Genomic DNA, 20,547 nt, shown 5'->3' on the forward strand with positions numbered 1-20,547 from the left:
GTCATGAAATGTAAATGTGTAAAAAATAGTGTGTATCAAACAGTAACACAAACTGATAAAATGTATACTTTTAATGCACTGTAAGTCACTTTGGATAAAAGCCAAATGCATAACATTTTATGTAAACAGTGGTGTATTTTGCCAACTGATAGGGTTACTGCTAAAATACTATTGTTGAACATCCTTCCTAGTTTGTTCACAATACTGATAAAACTATACTACATATAGTTAATTTTATGTATCCATTTCATGACTGCACAAATAACACACAAAGTAAATATATTAATAAACATTTAAAATATATAATATTAAAAAGGAAATAAAGCTAATATATCTTTTGAATGTGTGTGTGCTGCTGGAGCTCTGATTTGTCTACTCTGCATGCTTAACATCATTGACAATCACTGCAGCAGCTGCAACAATTTGAAGACAACATTATAAGCGGACTGTGTTTTTACTCTGCATAAAATAAGCAAGTTTTCTGCTTCTTCACAAACAAAAGTCTTTAATTAAACTCCAGTATAATGTAAGATTTCCCTTTGTTGACTTTAGTGCTGCTGAAGGAAGCGATTAATGATGCTTGCTTCCACCACCGGTATTTTATGCCATCTACTGGCGAGAACAAAACATGCACTTTTGCGTCATATTTTGATCAAACGTTCAAAAAATTACAAATAGGCTTTACAAGAATTACCATGTCATAGAAACAAAGAAACTGAGAAGCAGCAACAAGAAATGTATAAATCATAAAAAAGGGGTTAATTTTCAAAGAAGACTTATAAAAATGCCTATAGCTGAAGGGCATTTTTGTTACAGCTACATTTTCATGATTTACAAAACACCACCAACTCTTTTTGAAATGGCAAGTAAATTGTATGTTTTAAAAAATAAAAATAAAACCTGCACTAATGTAGTATATAATATTTTGCCAAAATCACAATATTGACCACAAATTCAACTCTCAGGTTCCCAATAGAAAAATTAAAACCATAATTTATACTTGTGTTGTCCAAGTTAGGTACTGTATATTTAAATAGTATCTAATCATGAATATCATTCCTATTTTTTAATGAATAAAAAAACTTCCAATGATTCTGTTTTTTTTTTTTTTTTTTTCACAAAATGTGCAGTCATTGCAGTCTATATTAAACCTGCCTCAAAAACTAATTACAAGGATAAATGTTTGTGTCATATAAGATTTCAATGTATTGTACAAAGCGAGTTTTACAACATCAACATATATTTAGGATGCTCTTTGTTCATCTGCATATTCAGCTGTATTGACTCTTTATTCTCTTGAAACCCAATACATTTTTAAAATTCTCTCATCATTTACTCACCCTCATTCCATCCCAAATGTGTATGATTTTCTTTCTTCTGCTGACCACAAAGATTTTTTGAAAACCATTTCAGCTCTTTAGGTCCATATAATACAAGTGAATGGGTACCAACATTTTTAAGCTTCAAAAAGGGCATGAAGGCAGCATAAAAGTAATGCATGAGACTTCAGTGGTTTAATCTGTGACTTTAGAAGCGATATGATAGGTGCGGGCATGTGAGAAACAGATAAATATTTAAGTCATTTTTTACTATAACCTCTTACTATTTGTCAGTAGGTGGCGATATGCACTTAGAATGAGAATAGCAAAAAAAAAAAGACTCACCTGCGCCTACATCGCTACTGAAAATATGGATTTAACAACTGGAGTTGTATGTATTACCTTTATGCTGCCTTTATGTTCTTTTGGAGCATCCAAATTTTGGTACCCATTCACTAGAATTGGAATGGCCAACAGAGCTGAAATAGACTTTAAAAAATATTTGTTTGTGTTCAGCAAAATAAATAAATTAATACACATCTGGGATGGCATGAGTGTGAGGAAATAATGAGAGAATTTTTTATTTTGGATTGAACAATCCATTTAAGAATTATAAATGCTTTATTTTCCTGTCAAGCATTATAGCTTTATAATATCTTTATTGTCACAGTTTATAATTTTATTTGATTACTGGTCTATCTTTGCCTAATATATATATATATATATATATATATATATATATATATGTATATATATAGTGTGTGTGTGTGTGTGTGTGTGTGTGTATATATATATATATATATATATATATATTATAAAAATAAAAAAATCAATAATTTTAATTACAAAACTTATTACTATAAATTATATAAATATTATAATATATAATTATTATAAAACTTATACATTACTATAATATAAAATATACATCAATATATAATATGAATAATTTTGTATATATAGTCTACAGATGATAAAATATAAACGTAAAAATATTAGTGTAAATTAAATGTACAAATATGTATATTAAAATATAAATGGTCATACACAATTATGGTTATGATGTTTTGAACCTTTATGTAAGCTAGGTAAGTAGCTATAATGTATTTTTGTCCAGGTGTGTACTTGCGCCAGCGAGTCACAACTGCAATGGCATTTCCAATGCAGGCGAGGGCAGCGTGTCATCGCGCGCATCAGGTGCAATTAAAGCGCTTTGCGATGTAAGGAAGTAACAAGGATCGAAAGTGTCATCAACATTCAGGAGACAACATTGAGGTTGTCCTTATTGTCCTTATTTTCTAGTTGAAGATTTTGACCGCTTCAGTTAAGCACGGTGTGGACTGTGGAACGCTGTTGTTTATAGTTTTACATATGCTACATATCGGTGTATCACGTTTTGTTCGTTGTAATGCTGGTTAAGGAGATTTATTAGTACTTCAACCGTTGAAAGTTCTATGTTGAAAGCACAGGAGGATACGTTTCCATGTTGGATATGACTCCGCTCTCGAACACTGTGAGAGTGTTTTAAAACAGGTAGATTTATTGGTATTATGTTATGTTATATTTATGTATTATTTATTTAAACGTGTCTTAAACGAGTGCATGTTGTTTATTATGGTAGACTACATTGGAAATAAAGTCGTTATGCTATATGAAGATGGTACTGATCAGTTGATCAATTTGTTTTCTATACATTTTATTTTCTCTAAATTCCTAAGAATATTCGAAATAACAAAAAGGCAAAATCTCGATGTTCAATGTTATGAACATTTGGGAGAATATAACTTGTTTGCTGTTTCTCAATCAATATATTGATGCATGTGTGTAACCCAGTTTATGCTATTTTACAATCTGCTACAGTTCCCATATTAGACAGGACAAGTGCGTACATGTATGCACTGATCATCTGAATGTTGTTTCTCTCTCACCCTCACATTCTTTCTTCCTTCCTTCTCTAGATGTACTTAACATGCTGTACTGTGCAGTGTGGTATGCTGGTGTATGTCTATTTGTTTGAAGAATGAATGTCATGTATGGCAAGGGGACAACCTGCCAGGATGAAATGGTCTGCACCTTACAAATATACCCCAGGTTTTCCATCAAACCTGGACAATGCTGCATCCTCAGGGTCCCAAAAGAGGCAACAGCAGCTAATGTCATCAAGACCGCTCTCACCACACTTGGCTTGGACACATCCAAGCCTTATGTACTCGTGGAGGTCCAGGAGTACGGTGGAGAGGAGTGGATCCTTCAAGACGGCGATCTGCCCATTCAAAGAGTCCTCCTCTGGCCCAGAAAGGCCCAAGACCAGCACCCTCAAAGTGATGGATACTTTTTTGCCCTTCAGGAGGGAAGCTATGATGGATCCATCCAGTATGACATTATGACTTCTGTTCGACGAGAAAAAGTACCTCAGGGACTTGTGACTCGGGGCTTTCTTGCGCCACAGCCTCAGGAGTATGACGATTTATGTAACCTCCCTGAGCTCACTGAGGAGAACATCTTGGAGATCCTACGGTATCGCTTCCACAAGCAGAAGATCTACACCTATGCAAGCAACATTCTTATTGCTGTCAATCCATTCAAGTTTCTGCCTATCTACAATCCCAAGTATGTCAAGATGTATGAGAACCATACACTGGGCAAGTTAGAACCTCACATCTTTGCCATTGCCGATGCTGCCTTCCATGCTATGCTGAACAAACAGGTCAATCAGTGCATCGTCATATCTGGAGAGAGTGGTTCTGGCAAAACGCAAAGCACCAATTTCCTTATCCACTGCTTGACCGCCCTAAGTCAGAAGGGTTATTCTAGTGGAGTGGAGAGAACCATCCTGGGGGCAGGCCCTGTTTTAGAGGTATGTTTCTACTGTGGGTTTGAGGTTTTTCCACATTAACTTTGTAGTCTGACACCTTTGTTGCAAAAGTAAACCAAGAAAGGATCTAAAATTGGTTGGTGGTTAGAGACCCTAACTATAGTTGTTGTGATTGTATAAAAGGATAATTCACCCAAAAATTAAAATTCTCTCATCATTTAGTCACCCTCATGCTATCCCAGATATGTATGACTTACTTTCTTCTGCTGAACACAAACAAAGATTTTTAGAAGATTATCTCAGCTCTGTAGGTACATACAATGCGCCCAGTTGTTCAGAAGTATTTGGATTGTATCAAATCTTGATTGTTTGCTCAAAAGAAAAAAAAAGGATTCTGAAATCAGATTAGATCACATAATCCAGTTTTGGTTTAGATCTGGATCAAACCTTCAGTATGTGTTGTTCAAAACTTTTTAGTAGGATTGGGATACATTTAATCTAAAAATATCTGGAACATCCTTATCCCAGAAGCAGAAAAAACTTTAAAATTGGTCAAATAATTCAACATTTGTATCATGTAGTATATATACACTCACCTAAAGGATTATTAGGAACACCATACTAATACTGTGTTTGACCCCCTTTCGCCTTCAGAACTGCCTTAATTCTACGTGGCATTGATTCAACAATGTGCTGAAAGCATTCTTTAGAAATGTTGGCCCATATTGATAGGATAGCATCTTGCAGTTGATGGAGATTTGTGTGATGCACATCCAGGGCACGAAGCTCCCGTTCCACCCCATCCCAAAGATGCTCTATTGGGTTGAGATCTGGTGACTGTGGGGGCCATTTTAGTACAGTGAACTCATTGTCATGTTCAAGAAACCAATTTGAAATGATTCGAGCTTTGTGACATGGTGCATTATCCTGCTGGAAGTAGCCATCAGAGGATGGGTACATGGTGGCCATAAAAGGAATGCTCAGGTAGGCCGTGGCATTTAAATGATGCCCAATTGGCACTAAGGGGCCTAAAGTGTGCCAAGAAAACATCCCCCACACCATTACACCACCACCACCAGCCTGCACTGTGGTAACAAGGCATGATGGATCCATGTTCTCATTCTGTTTATACCAAATTCTGACTCTACCATCTGAATGTCTCAACAGAAATTGAGACTCATCAGACCAGGCAACATTTTTCCAGTCTTCAACTGTCCAACTTTGGTGAGCTCTTGCAAATTGTAGCCTCTTTTTCCTATTTATAGTGGAGATGAGTGGTACCCGGTGGGGTCTTCTGCTGTTGTAGCCCATCCGCCTCAAGGTTGTGCGTGTTGTGGCTTCACAAATGCTTTGCTGCATACCTCGGTTGTAACGAGTGGTTATTTCAGGCAAAGTTGCTCTTCTGTCAGCTTGAATCAGTCGGCCCATTCTCCTCTGACCTCTAGCATCAACAAGGCATTTTCGCCCACAGGACTGCCACATACTGGATGTTTTTCCCTTTTCACACCATTCTTTGTAAACCCTATTCTTTGCGTGAAAATCCCAGAAACTGAGCAGATTGTGAAATACTCAGACCGGCCCGTCTGGCACCAACAACCATGCCACACTCAAAATTGCTTAAATCACCTTTCTTTCCCATTCTGACATTCAGTTTGGAGTTCAGGAGATTGTCTTGACCAGGACCACACCCCTAAATGCATTGAAGCAACTGCCATGTGATTGGTTGATTAGATAATTTCATTAATGAGAAATTGAACAGGTGTTCCTAATAATCCTTTAGGTGAGTGTACATTTATTTATATCTTGCAATTTATTTGTTTAACTGTTACAGAGATAAATTAGACATTATTAAGCATATTAATAACCTATTAAGCATATTAAACAGCTGTTAATGTCAAACAAATATAATATATTTAATTTTAACCATCATTTATCACTGTATATAAATAAAAATGATACAATCATCAGAGATGAACCAGTCAATAGTAGTTTCTAACAATTGCATCCCTTATTGCACATCCAGTCAGTCCCTCATTCTGAGTAGCATTGCACCTGCGATGTTGTGAAGGACAATACAGGCAATACTCTTACCCAACTACAGCAAACCAAAGCCAGACTTGATATCCCCCTCCCAAAAGCAGAGCTTCAAAAAGGTGGGCTCCCCACAAATGAAGAAGAACTCTGAAAGTTTTCTATTTTGTTAACTATTGGACATTTAGCCTTTTTATGATTTAAAAAAAGTGTTCAAAATATCCACAATGTATTTGTGAATAATGTGGGTCAGATGAGGAGTCTGACTGTTTAAAAGAAACTGAAAATGGAAGGGGGTGTTTGTATTGTTTTTTGGGCTGTTTTCTGTCTCTTCAAATAAAAACACAAAGTGTTAAGTGTTAATGCTGGCACTTTGAAAAACAGGCACAAAAGTAAAATGGATCACCTGATCCTGGATGGCAAAACATGGGATTTCCAGATTAATTTTTTGGAAAAACTGGGCCCTCCAAAAGCTCCAAAAAGGAAAGCAAGCTTGAAATCATGATTGCCAAGGAGACTGCTGTCAAGATGTACAGGGAAAAAGAAGTTATATTTTGGTCTGTTCCCACCTAAAACCAACTTGATCGCTTCAGAAGACATTGATTAAATTACTGGAGTCTCATGGATCACTTATAAGCTGACTTTATCTCCTTTTTGGAGCTTTTGAAGTTCTGGTCACCATTCACTTACATTTTATGGACCTACAGATCTGAGATATTCTTCTAAAAATCTTAATTAATGTTCTGCAGAAGAAAGTAAGTAATTCACATCTGGAGTGGCTTGGGACAAGTAAATTATGAGAGAATTTCTGGCTGAAGTAACCCTTTAAGGCTTATGTCCCTTGAATAAGTTGCACTTGTAGTACTGCTTGGTCCATATTATTGCAAATACAAAAAGTAAAAGATCACCATATCAACTTTTTAATGGGGAGGAGAAGAAGCTTGCCGTATATTTTGTTGTTGACAACAAAGGTCACACATCCAATCAAACTCTGTGGTATTTTGAAGCAAATTCATGTCACTTGATAGAAACCTGCCAAATTAGGTAGTTATTGATAGGTAATAAAATGATAAATTGTGACAATAAAGATATTATAAAGATATAAAAGCAGAATTTTTGAGAGAAATGTAGGCCTATGCTTGACATAAATGATAAGGTTGAAAGACGTGCCCTCATTATCAAAACCATGAACAAAACTATGCAAAGTAAAAAAGAGATTGTAACTCTACATCTCTGTGTCTTGATTTATTGATAAGCAGACCCTTTCAGAGCGGAAATGATGACCTCTCTGCAGGAAGTAATAGTGGCTTGTCTTCTCATCTTATTTTGCATGTTTTTAGCTGTGCATGTTGAGGCCCATTAGCAGAGCAAGAATACAATGAAAGGTGTGAGACTGAAAAATTGTCAAATGTTTCAGAAACAATCAGTTCTTTATGTTCTCACCTCGTTCTAATCATGAACTTGCCTGGCCCTATTGGCTGTGCTCTTGATGATTTTGTTCCAGACTAGTTATCCCTTTACTCCCTTAAAAAACATGTTCAAGGAGGATCTAGAAACTGTTCATTCATGTCACTCGACAGGGCATTTTCTCACTGCTGCTTCTGCTTCTTCCATGGAAAAGGGGAATCCAGACAGACCTCCAGTCTCCACAAACATTATAAATGGAGACTATAGATCAAGAACTCACTGAGTCACTTTGAAACTGTTTTTCACTATAAAGATGAAGTAATGATAGTGGTAAGGGTTTTTAACACACTCTGAGATGTTTATGTGCTACCATTGTAAATACTTAAACAAAGGGGTGAATGACAGATTGTAAGCTTGGGATCAAAGCTTTTTTCACGCATTGATAATCAGAAGATTTTCCTGATGATTATACATATATATCGAGTCTTTTTTCAGATAGAAATAGGGCTACCCGTTGCACAATAGTCTTTGTATTTTCAAACATATTTCTCATCATAACTTTGGTAAAGTGTGAGCAGCAGGGAACTAAAATAAAAGGTGGTCTCAAACACCAGACGCATTAGACAGAAGACATGGCCCGTTCTAAAATTCGAAACAATAATTTTCTATGAAGGTCCATTCGCACACAATATGGGCATACCGTCTCTCCAGATTGCTCAAAAATCTGCAGCGTCACGAAGTGTAACTTTGTGTACTTTTAAATACAAGTATGTCTTTTTATGGTTTGACAGCTTGAATGAAACCTCTTCAAAGATTCAAACATCTAAATTGTCTAATCATTTCTCATCATTTAGTTTGCGCAGTTAAAACAGTTTCATACACTAACCTGCAAACTCGTGAAAGACACTTTCATACTTGATGTACAAAAACTTTGGTCTGTATGCACACTGTGCAAGGAGCTCTAAAATACCTGTCCTTTGATGTGATATCCCTTGCCACATGCTTCAGTAAATGTTATATCACCACTTGTGGTCTCCCAACGCTGTTACGCCAGACATTCAACAGAAGCACACCTGAGTGAATTGGAAAGCATGCAAATTAGGCTTCTGTGAAAGAAGTTCGTGGGCAACAGAAAAAACAGAAAAACGGCTCTCAGTGGCCAATTCAAACAGGGCTCGTGGAACCATAAAATGAAGTCTCTGTATATCGCTGTCCTTCAGACATCAGTTCCTTTGCCACTCTCCCTCCCATTCTGACACACTGGCATGCCTTATCAGGTCTCCCTCCACCATCACTACAATGAGAGACAGGTGTTAGAGTAATTACAGCCCAGTAGACACTACTTTCCCTCTCCCACAGGCAGGCACATGACCAAGCCCCCATGCCACAGCTTCAAATTTAAATGTTGGATAATGTTAATATATCAATAAAATAACAAACTGATCAATAATTTATATTTTACAACATGCCTAACAGATTGGTAGTCTTTGCGTGAGTTTTCCATACACTGTTATTTAAGTAACCAAAGTCAGTGGCCATTTTTGTCACATTTCCACTGAATGAATTCTGTTGCTTTGGTAAGGTCATTTCCGAGGACTGGCACTACTTAAGTGTAGGCCTTGTCCTTTTTAACAACTGTTGTTGTTCAAGCGAGCACATTTTTTTTATTATTTATTTCGCAATATGGAGTTCAGTAACCAAGAAATTCTCTTCTCTTTGGTCCAGGATATTTTAGTTTTTCTGGTTTTCCTCAAAGAACTAATGTTCTTTATAATTATACAGAGTTGGACATCCATCATTCTCAATTTTTCTGCACATCCCCTGCCTCTTGCATGCTTATTTCATATTTTGACTTGTTTGTTTTAAGTAGTACTCTCAGCTCTGTTTAAATCCACTGCATAGAATTCCACTGATTTTCCCACAAAATCAATACAGAAAATGTGAAATAATCTGGTCCTACTCGTAATTCTTAGGGTTTATCTACTGTGATCTGAAGTCCCTCCCCTAAACTATTCTGTCACTCACTGCTTGTTGCACACTAACCTGCTGGGATTCTCAATCTGATCCTAAACAAGTTGAACAAGTTTCCTAACAGCAATTTTCTTTTATCCAAACTGTCCCAGCCCCTCTCAGTTCTGCTTACAAAGAAAGTGAATGACAAAGTAACAAAGCGGCTTGCATTGCGCCTCATTAGTTAAAATAGAATTTGTTATGAAGATATGGAAAAAAATGTAGGTTATGAGTAGTTGTGTAGGTAGCAGAACAAGCAACTAGAACGAGGATTGTTACAAGCGTCACACCATGTGGCTGCACACTGAGGATGTGACCATTAATATTTGATGCATATTTTATTAAGTACATCCGATGTTTTATTTGTTATCATGTCAAGGGTGAATGTAAAATAAAACCAGCTCTTAAAATTAAACACTTAAATCCTGTTGCTCCCAGATTGAGTAAAGAACTAGGCCTTATTGGTTACAACAAGCTTGGGAAATTGTGGCTTTAGTAATTCATCTCAATTATTTAGTACAGTGGTACATTGATGGTATCAGACAGAAATAGAATTGTACTTTGATTTACAGTTGGGTACATAAGTCTTAAAATGCTTTGATTTTGCCAATTATTACAAATTATATTAACAGCAATGAGTGAAAGGTTGAGAAATGTACATTCATTTCACCATTAGTATTTGGTATGTCTTATGCACTTGTTGGTTGGTTTCAACCTTGCACTCAAATTATAATGCTGATAATTTGGTATTTACATGGCACTACAAATTAGTTCAAAGAACACCATGGTAGTACCATGGTACCATGTCCAAAAAATACATGGTAGTACAATTACACCTTTTGTTAAGTGTTACTTCATATATTTGGTTTCTATGTAATCCTTTTCACTCTTAGTTTAAAGGTGGGGTATGTGATTTGCAAAACGGCCGGCAGATTTTGAAAATACACAACTCATAAGGTCCTACCTTCTCTCCTCCAACGCTGGCCCTGACTCCACCCATTCGAAAAACATGGACGCGCAATCATGCACGAGCGAAAACTCAGATGCGCGAGAGCGAGCCAGGCTAGCATAGGTTGGAGTTTCTGCATGACGTCACCATGTACCTGCTAAGACCGTCAACATGGCACAACATTCAGCGGTAAATTGCACCAGATATTATTAACATTCAGCAGTCACGTAAATCATTAGTATTGTTAGAAAATTGATGTTTTTGAAATGTAAATATATATTGTATAAATATATATAAAATATATAAAAATATATTGGACGTCCTGGTTGTCACCGAAGTTTATGGCTAAATATAGGGCTGACCGATATAACGTTATCAGATGAGATTGTTATGCGCATCTCGTCAGTAAAGCACATAACATAAAGTGCATTCATTGATTAGTAAATCGCCATCAGCTGCTTTCAGATGGAGCGGCGTATACTACACAGAGCCGTAGTTCACTAACAAGCTGGGCCGTGATAATGAAGGGTAAATTGCCCAGCTTGTCAGTGATGAACTACAGCTCTGTGTAGTAAATGCCGCTCCATCTGAAAGCAGCTGATGACGAACGGGACACGCGCGCCAGGATGGTGGGGGAGGGGGCATGGTACGACCGTTTGATTGACACATTTTCTGTCCAATGATTCTAGATGGTCTTGAAAATGATCGGCTGGAGTTTTTCGAGTCCTGCCCGTTCCACAGATGATTAAATTGCTTAATTTTCATTTCAGTGCTTCTAATTTACAGCCAGTAAGTGGGTTAGGAATAGGATTTCAAGTTATTTTGAAAAAATGGTCAAAAAAGAAAATCACATACCCCACCTTTAAATGAATAAAATGGAGGGGGGCATCCAGGAACAGGGTTTGACTTGGGAAGAACTGCTCTGAGTATTACACTTAGACATGTAACTTGTCTTGTACCATTTGTGCTAAAAACATGAAGGAATCACATTCTCTTCTTTTGTAAACTTTCTAGCTACTGTTGAAAACAGTGCTAAGCAGATGTTTATGAGGAACCACACAAAACTGTGTCACACCTGTCAAAGGCTTGAAAAGAATGCTTTGCACTTTCACTGAATGTTGCACTGAACTTTGGAGTTCTGACATTTGATTTTCAGTTTCATTTGAGCATTATGAGAACTGTGACCTTTGATCCACTAGTTTCCCTTCTCCAGTGAAAAGGGGCTAAAAAAAATGCTTTTCCTCCCTAATTTGGAATGCCTAATTCCCAATGCGCTCTAGGTCATTATGGTGGCGTAGTGACTCTCATCAATCCGAGTGGTGGAGGATGAATCTCAGTTGCCTCCGCGTCTAAGACAGTCAATCTGCGCATCTTATCACGTGGCTTGTTGAGTGTGCTACCGCGGAAACATGGCACTCGTGGAGGCTTCGCGCTATTCCCCGTGGCATCCATGCACAACTCTCCACGCGCCCCACCTAGAGCAAGAACTGCATTATAGTGACCACGAGGAGGTTACCCCATGTGACTCTACCCTCCCTAGCTACCGGACCAATTTGGTTGCTTAGGAGACCTGGCACACCTGGCTAGTCTTAAAGTTCACCCAAATGTGACAATTCTGTTATTTACTCTCCCTCATGTTGCAAACCATATGGCTTTACTTGGCAGAACACAAAAGGAGATGTGTAGCCTCAGTCAATGTACACTGTTATTGTTTGGGACAAAAAGATTAAATGAAAGTGAATGATTCAGTCTAACATCATCGTTTGTGTTCCACGGAAGAAAGAATGTTTAAAACAGCATGAGGGTGAGTAAATTCTCATTTTTTGGTGAACTATCCTTTTAAGGGGTATAACATTACTGATTTGTGTTAGGTCTGATCCAGGCCCGGTTTTGGAGCTGACAAGTCTTAGCTTCACCATTCCATTTGTAGAAGCCCAGGGTGTTGGCTTTGTCAGACTTCCAGAAAGAGATAATATATGTCATGTTAAGACAGGCTCTGTCAGGCAGGTGATAAAACTCTACAACTTACAGATTCTAAGTAACATCTCATTCAGCGTTCTCTCTATTCAGAGGCTTTCTCTTACTTCAGTATTTATTTTCCTACATTGCAACATGGAAGTGAGACATGGAAGCTATTTGTTTAAAACAAAGGTAAAACATGTTTACAGCAGGAAAAAGTCCTGAATGTTGGCAAAAGCAGATTGTATTGTGAATCAATAGGGAGCAATCTGCAAGCCTGTTATTATATGTTAGCTTAGAGTCCTTCTACAGAAATTACAGTTTTTAAACTAGCGTCACCTAACAGAATTGCAAAAATAATGACAAATTGTTTCCTTGTGTTGTTATGCATGTATGTTGAGCTAATCAAAAAACCAGAGCAAAGTTTTGAAAGTGCTAAAAAAACTAGTGTTTTGGAGAAATTAACCAACAAAGGGGTTACTTATTGTTGTCTCTGCATATAAAAGGGATAGTTCACCCAAAAAAAATAGCTCATCATGTACTTACTCTCATGCCACCCCAGATGTGTATGACTTTCTTTCTTCTGCTGAACACAAACAAAGAGTTTTTGGAGAATATATTGGCTCTGTTGGCTTATTCAATGCAATTTAATGGTGGCCAGATCTTTTATGCTCCAAAAAGGACATAAAGGCAGTATGACGCTAAATGATAGGTGAGGGTCCTTTTTTACCATAAATTCTCCTCCCTGCCCAGTAGGTGTTGATATGCAGAAAGAATGTGAATCGCCAAAAACAAAAGTAGAAGACTGTGAAAGTGAATGTGGAGATTTATAGGAAACCACAAATATCAAATCGCTTCAGAAGACATGGATTAAACCATTGGAGTCCTATAGATTACTTTTAAGATGCCTTTATATGCATTTTGGACCTTCAAAGCTCTGGCCACCATTCACTTGCATTGAATGCACCTATAGAGCTGAAATGTTCTTCTAAAAATCTTTGTGTTCTGCAGAAGAAAGAAATTCACACATCTGGGATGACATGAGGGTGAGTAAATAATGAGAGAATTTTCATTTTTGGGAGAACTGTCCCTTCAAGCTAGTATATGAAAAAGTATTTAAAAAAAATGTTTTCATCCTCTTTTCTCCAAATTTAGAATGTCCAATTCCCAGTACTTAGTAGGTTCTCATGGTGGCGCGGTTACTCACCTCAATCCAGGTGGTGGAGGACAAGTCTCAGTTGCCTCCGCTTCTGAGACCATCAATCCACGCATTTTATCACATGGCTTGACATCCATGACACCGCGGAGACTCTGCATGTGGAGGCTCATGCTACTCTCCACGATCCACGCACAGCTTACCACACGCCCCATTGAGAGTGAGAAACCCTAATCGCAACCACGAGGAATTTACCCCATGTGACTCTACCCTCCCTACCAACCGGGCCAATTTGTTTGCTTAGGAGACCTGGCTGGAGTCAATCAGCACACCCTGGATTCAAACTCGCGACTCCAGAAAGTGTTTTAATTTTAAAAATATTACACTTATCGGCTTTAACTAAATCATAAAATAAATCAAAATAGAGACTAAGGCCCCTATAGTTAGCATAGTGCATGCATTAAAAGGGTTTACCACTGACCTCAAAAGTTTTATTTGTTTTTTTGCAACCAATCTGTCAATGACTTGCTGTGGTTTGAGCAACAAATAATAATGACTAACTTAATGCCTGTAACATCAGTAACATGTAACTGTTGGCTGTGTGAGTTCCAGGCTGTTTTTGACAAGCTTCTAGTTTTTAAGACTATAGCTGACATGTGTTTTTAGCTATCCTTAGATCAGTTGTCACCGCCAGTTCTGTTGTCTGTTGGCATTCATGAACACCATATCTATGTATTTTCTGAAATATAAAAACAATTCTGTGACCTCAAAAGCAATGTGCATTCCTTTTCTTAATCTCCTCAGGCTTTTGGCAATGCTAAAACGGCCTACAACAACAACTCAAGCCGCTTTGGGAAGTTCATTCAAGTGAATTATCTGGAGAGTGGTGTTGTGAGAGGGTGAGTCATCTGTGCACTTCGGCATATTCTACGTCACACAGCAAAACTCCCAGAGATGGGGATCTTTTTATGAACATTACACCAATGTACACACGCTTATAGTCTTCCAAGGCAATCGCTTATTTATTATTAAAAGAAATGTTTGCCATGTGCAGAGCATGGAAACTGGTCTCTTATCAAAGATATTGTTCAGACTTGAATTAAAAATGCTAAAAACTGACGTGGCTTAGTGATGCACATTGATTTGTGGTGCAATAATGGGTGACCGGTTCAAATCCACCTTGTGACATTTCCTGATCCGTTCCCCTCCCATTCTCCCCATTGTTTCCCGTCCTCACATTATTCTCTTCTAAATATAATTGGCAGTTTAATAATTATTAAAGGTTTACATGTTAATAATTAAAACTTAATGTAATGTATGGTTCCCAGGGCTGTTGTTGAGAAGTACCTACTAGAGAAATGCCGTCTGGTGTCCAGAGGAAAAACTGAAAGGTAAAAAAAAAATACATCACATGGACCAAAGATCTCCACACCAACTTAACCATTTTACATATATTTATTTTGCACCTGAATTGTTGCTATACACATAGACATGTAACTTATAGATGAAAATCTGTCTTTTGGTTAGTTGAGTATTTCTTTTTTCAAAGGATCTAAACATTTTCGAAGTTACATTTGTTATGACATTGCATCTCTGTTTCTTTGACACAGTTCAGCAAAACAAATGGCTAGTTTTATAAAAAAAAATTAACCCCCATTACTGTTTGCTTGATGTCTGGCCCACAGGAATTATCATGTTTTTTACTATCTTTTGATTGGCGCCCCAGAAGACGAGAGAGATGAATTCAAGCTGCTGCGGCCTGAAGATTACCACTATCTCAAACAAGTAACCATTTGCACAAACTTCACAGAGAATTAACATAGCCTTACGAAGAAATTTCAGTTTTGATTTGTGTTCCTGGTGCTCTCCAATTAACTAATAGCCTATATGATGATGATAATTTAAATTGAGAGCAAATTACTTTTGCTTGAGCTTCTCAGATGTTTGTCCTTAGAAAAAGACCAAAGTATTTTGACTGTTCTATCCATGTAAATTTTATAGCTCTCTTCGCTTTCTGTATGTCAACAGTTGGCAAATTACTTCTATTTTTAAGTTCTCTCCAAATTGTCTTTCACAATGTCACTACTGAGTTCTTCCACCATTTCTCCACCCTTCTGCCACTCACAGGAGAACCCATTTTTGGAGGATCAAGCAGAAATGAAGCACGAGTTCAAGAGGCTTCATCAGGCCATGGAGATGGTCGGCTTTCTGCCTCCTACCAAAAAACAGTGAGTGCTCTAAAGAAAAATGTTTGCATAGCATTTTTTTGTAAAATTCTATTTAAAACATTTGATCAAGTATCTGTGGCTGATGAGTGTAATTTTTTCTATGTTAAATTTATTTCTCGTACTCCAGCTTAATAAACACTCACTGGGCTCTTTATTAGGAACACTATGTTCCTAATAATTTGCCTGATGTGGTGTTCTACTTTTGTAGCACATCCGCCTCATGGTTCGACGTGTTGTGCATTCTGAGATGCTGTTCTGCTCACTACATTTGTACAGAGTGGTTATCTGAGTTACCGTCTTTCTGTCAACTCGAACCAGTCTGGCCATTCTCCGTTTACCTCTCTAATCAACAAGACATTTCTTCTACAGAACAGCCACTCACTGGATGTTGTTTTTTTTTGGCACCATTATGAGTAAACTCTAGAGGCTGTTGTGTGTGAAAATCCTAAGAGATCAACAATTACAGAAATACACAAACCAGCCCATCTGGCACCAACAATCATGCCATGGTCAAAATAATTGGAATCACATTTTTTCCCCATTCTGATGGTTGATTTGAATATTAAATGAAGCTCCTTACCCATATCCGTATCTGATTTTGTGCATTGCACTGCTGCCAAATGCTTGGCGGATTAGATAATCGAATGAATAATTAAGTGTACAAGTGTTTCTAATAAAGTGCTCAGTAAGTGTACTTGGTCAACCATAAGTAAGCCATTTGTAGTGACTGTACTTAAAAGTATTACACGTTTTGTGGCGCTATCAAAATATTCCTTTGTTTGTTTAATCTGAGACTGTTCATTAGCCCTGATAAAATCACTGAATTGTACTTCAAGAATAAATTACAATGTGTAGGAATTTAGTACACCTAAGAAATACTGAGTACTTCAGTGTAAATAAGATTTACTATTGAGATTTGTGATATCTATTTAGATATAATCTGAAGAGATGTACAGACACATCGCTGAAAAATAACCTACTGCATTCTTACAAATGACTAACAAATGAAGAATTCTGCTCCTGTACAAGTCTGTGCATGTCACTTAGGGAAAAAATGCATCAAGACTTCCAGTGTGCACTGCAATCTGTCATAGAGTATTATGATACAATATGGAAATCATGTTTGAATCATTATAAGCTGTCTTCCTAGGAACAGTAATGGTTCTGTAAATGTTCTGGTTAAACAAATCTGATAACCAATGATTAAATATAAAAAACTAAGTTTTTAACTAAGTTTGAACTAGAACAGTTATTCAAGATGAATTCCAATATAAGTCAATTTACATTGCTACAGTTACAAAAAAAAGTACCCAAAATGTACATGGTAATACCATGTTTCTGTGGTCATGTAACATGTATGTAACACATTTCTAAATTTGTGGGCAATGGAGGTGTCAGGAGACAGTGAACAGTCAAATGTGAGTATTTTATTACTCTCTCTAAGGGTCTTACTAAACTAAAACAAAAAGGGCTCTTGTTGGCCAAACACACATACAGGTCAATAGTATCAAATACAGCTATAGGAACAGGCTCTGGTCTCTCTCCTCCACTCTGAGGCTCTGGTGTGCCTTTTCAGGTCTACCTCTGCCATCACTATAATTAGAGACAGGTGATGAGCCTTACCACTCTCTCTTTCCCCCAAACCTACTCAAGACCATGCCCCCATGCCACAATGTAATGACACAAGACCATGCCCCCCATGCCACAATGTAATTATTTGAATTACCTTGGAGAACCATGTAAAGTTTTGAAGAATAATGGATCTTTTTATTGATATATTGTTTGTATATTTTCCAACCCTATGCCCTCTAAAAGCCCTTATTAATTTACGATAGGCTTAGTGTATAAAATACAATATATACAATACTGTGCAAAGGTTTAGGCAGTTGTGGAAAATGTTGTATAGTGAGGATGTTTTCAAAAATAAGGCAATTCATAATTTAAATGTATCAGTTAACCATACAAAGTGCAGTAAACATAAACATTTTTTAATATTTGCTGTGACCACCATATGCCTTTAAAACAGCACACATTCTCCAAGGTGCACTTGCGCATCATTTTTCAAATGAGTTGGCAGATACGTTGTTCCAAGCATCTTGTCACCATTATATTTATTTAGGCTGTCTCGATTGCTTCTGTCTTGTAATGTAATCCAAGACTGACTCAATGATGTTTAGATCCAGGCTCTGTGGGAGCCATGCCATCTGTTGCAGGGCTCCCTGTTCTACTTCTATTCTATTTTAATTGCAAAAGGAAAGTTTGGAAATCCAAAATTGATATTTGCTATTAACCATCTTAAGAGAAATGTTTTTGTGAAACATCAAAAGATGTTTACACAGTAATGTATATTTGAATATATTGTGGTTCAATGGTTGATTGTGTTTTTCAGGATATTCTCTGTGCTCTCTGCCATCCTATACCTGGGGAATGTGACATATGAGCCAAAAGATGTTGGAGAGGGACTAAACGTTGGGCCAGATCATGTCCTCTCAGCTCTCTCTGATCTTCTCAAGGTACCACTGGATACTTTATAGTTATAAACAACTTTACCATATAAACCAAATTCCTGTTCCTCCAACTGCTTCATTTTATTTTCTGTTTACTCTCTTTCACTGTGCTGCACCATATGCAGAAATACAAAATATTTGACATGCTTTTAATAGTATAACAATTTACAGTAAACTTGACCCTTAATTCTTTTGAATTGTTGTTCAGTGATGTCTGTTCATTTATTGGCTCACCACTATATGACACAAGAAAATCATCATCATTACTAACAATAGCCTTTTGTGTGAAATAAAGCCGAAAACCGGGAATCATATCAGATTTTATGGTAATATATTGTGAATCGTTGGCTAACCATAATCAAGTTGGCATGGCATATATGTTGGCAATCACATATTATCAGCCTAATGAGCTAATTTACTTTTAAAGAAGGTGAATCACATATAATATAATGAAACCCTAGGCAAAAATCCAGAAGGAATGTAAATTGGATTCCTATTGGAATTATTCTAATGAGAATTTTCTTATAGCATTGCAATGTGATAAAACAGACCATATAAAATGTGGTTCCCAATTGAACTATCATGATTGCCAATATGATAAAATGTCCAAGTAGGTCATCAAATGGAATTTAAAGATAATATATCAAGATTCTAAAACTTAAATTATTCCCCCCGATTTCCTTAACTGTCCATAAACAAGATATTACCTGAATACTAATACCTGTATTAAGATTACACAATATCCAGTAGGACTCAGAATATAAATACAAATATTTCAGTTGACTAGTAAAAAGGATCTTCTGGGACCGTTTCAAAACGGCTGACAGGAGTAGATCTTCATGTAGTGAAATACTGTCTTTATTAATGTTGCATTTGTCATTTTGTTATTGGTTGGCAATTTCAGGTTAAAGTGGAGCTGCTTGTGGAAGCACTGACTACAAGGAAAGCAATGACTGCTAATGACACACTGATCCTGCCTTACAGCCTCAACGAGGTATCTTCATCTTTTATGCGTTACATGGTGCATTTCTACTCTGTGCCATTCAGTAATTTAAGTCAAATGTAAAGTGCCTCGTCTATCATACTTAACGTGTGAACTCTGCTGTTCAACGTCATCCCTTGGAGCATGTTGCCTCCTTTTCCTCTCCATTTGTCTTTCTGATTTTTTTGGTGCTCTGAGAATCTGCTGACTTTATGCTCAAACTTTTGTTTTAAGGCCATCACTGCCAGTGACTCTATGGCCAAATCTCTGTACAGTGCCCTGTTTGACTGGATAGTTTTGCGAATAAATCACGCTCTACTCAACAAGAGAGACTTGGAGGAGTCTGTCAAGGTATGAAGCTAATCAGCCAATTGGGAGTTTTTTTATAATATAATATAATAAAAATAATTTTATATAATAGTATTCTTGTTAAGGAATAATACACTTTTCTATCATGTTTAGTTCATATACATATTCATAGGATACCGTGTATTTTTAAGAAGGTTGTAAGTATAGGTATACAACCATTTCTCTGCAAAAAAAAAAACTGCAAGAAAATAAAAAATCAAATATGCCTGAAAAAAGTTAGAAAATCTGCCAACTTGTTTGTTTAATTATTTGTATGTTTATACATTTTTACTTTCAAACAAGACAAACATACTTTTTAAGAATAATTGGTCGTGGTTTTGGCGCAAAGTGGCAGACAAAAATAATTTAAATATAAAATATTCTCCTCCTCATAGTGCTTATCCATTGGTGTGCTGGACATTTTTGGATTTGAAGATTTCAAGACCAACAGCTTTGAACAGTTCTGCATTAATTATGCTAATGAGCAACTCCAGTGTTACTGCAATCAGCGCATATTTACGCTCGAACAAGTAAGTCATGGCATCTGAAGTGTACCTGAATTGATGTCTGCTGTGATCTTGATTGATGATAATCTAATCGAGCATTCAACATGTTTTAGGAGGAGTACATGGCAGAGGGCATTACATGGCACACTGTTGACTATCCAGACAACATTGGCTGCATCAGTCTCTTCAGCAAGAAACCCACAGGACTCTTTTATCTGCTTGATGAGGAGAGCAAGTAAGTGTCCATTTATTCAGACCTTACATTTCATTTGGCAGGTGCTTTTACCCAAAGTGTCTTGCAGTGACATAAAATGATGTACTTTTACATTA

At 36.9% G+C, this 20,547-nt stretch overlaps 2 protein-coding genes across 5 annotated transcripts in view; one reads left to right on the forward strand and one right to left on the reverse strand.

Moving 5' to 3' along the window:
• Positions 1-11,045, reverse strand: part of LOC127648714 (poly [ADP-ribose] polymerase 2-like) — a 115,123-nt gene extending 104,078 nt beyond the window's left edge. The window contains exon 1 of the mRNA XM_052133442.1: positions 10,547-11,045. Coding sequence (XP_051989402.1) covers positions 10,547-10,593 — 47 coding nt within the window. The 5' untranslated portion in view covers positions 10,594-11,045. The remainder of the gene's footprint in view (positions 1-10,546) is intronic.
• The window catches only part of LOC127648713 (unconventional myosin-IXb-like), a 50,607-nt gene continuing 32,624 nt past the window's right edge, over positions 2,565-20,547 (forward strand). For 3 of the 4 annotated variants that reach the window (XM_052133435.1, XM_052133436.1, XM_052133437.1), the window contains exons 1-11: positions 2,566-2,852; positions 3,278-4,176; positions 14,451-14,545; positions 14,975-15,037; positions 15,332-15,431; positions 15,774-15,874; positions 18,264-18,387; positions 19,286-19,375; positions 19,598-19,714; positions 20,107-20,241; positions 20,331-20,452. In XM_052133435.1, coding sequence (XP_051989395.1) covers positions 3,340-4,176; positions 14,451-14,545; positions 14,975-15,037; positions 15,332-15,431; positions 15,774-15,874; positions 18,264-18,387; positions 19,286-19,375; positions 19,598-19,714; positions 20,107-20,241; positions 20,331-20,452 — 1,784 coding nt within the window. In that variant the 5' untranslated portion in view covers positions 2,566-2,852; positions 3,278-3,339. Of the gene's footprint in view, positions 2,853-3,277; positions 4,177-14,450; positions 14,546-14,974; positions 15,038-15,331; positions 15,432-15,773; positions 15,875-18,263; positions 18,388-19,285; positions 19,376-19,597; positions 19,715-20,106; positions 20,242-20,330; positions 20,453-20,547 lie in introns of all 4 variants that reach the window. The other variant, XM_052133438.1, reaches the window with a different exon arrangement.

This window comes from Xyrauchen texanus, chromosome 9, assembly GCF_025860055.1.
Source record: "Xyrauchen texanus isolate HMW12.3.18 chromosome 9, RBS_HiC_50CHRs, whole genome shotgun sequence".
NCBI lineage: Eukaryota > Metazoa > Chordata > Actinopteri > Cypriniformes > Catostomidae > Xyrauchen > Xyrauchen texanus.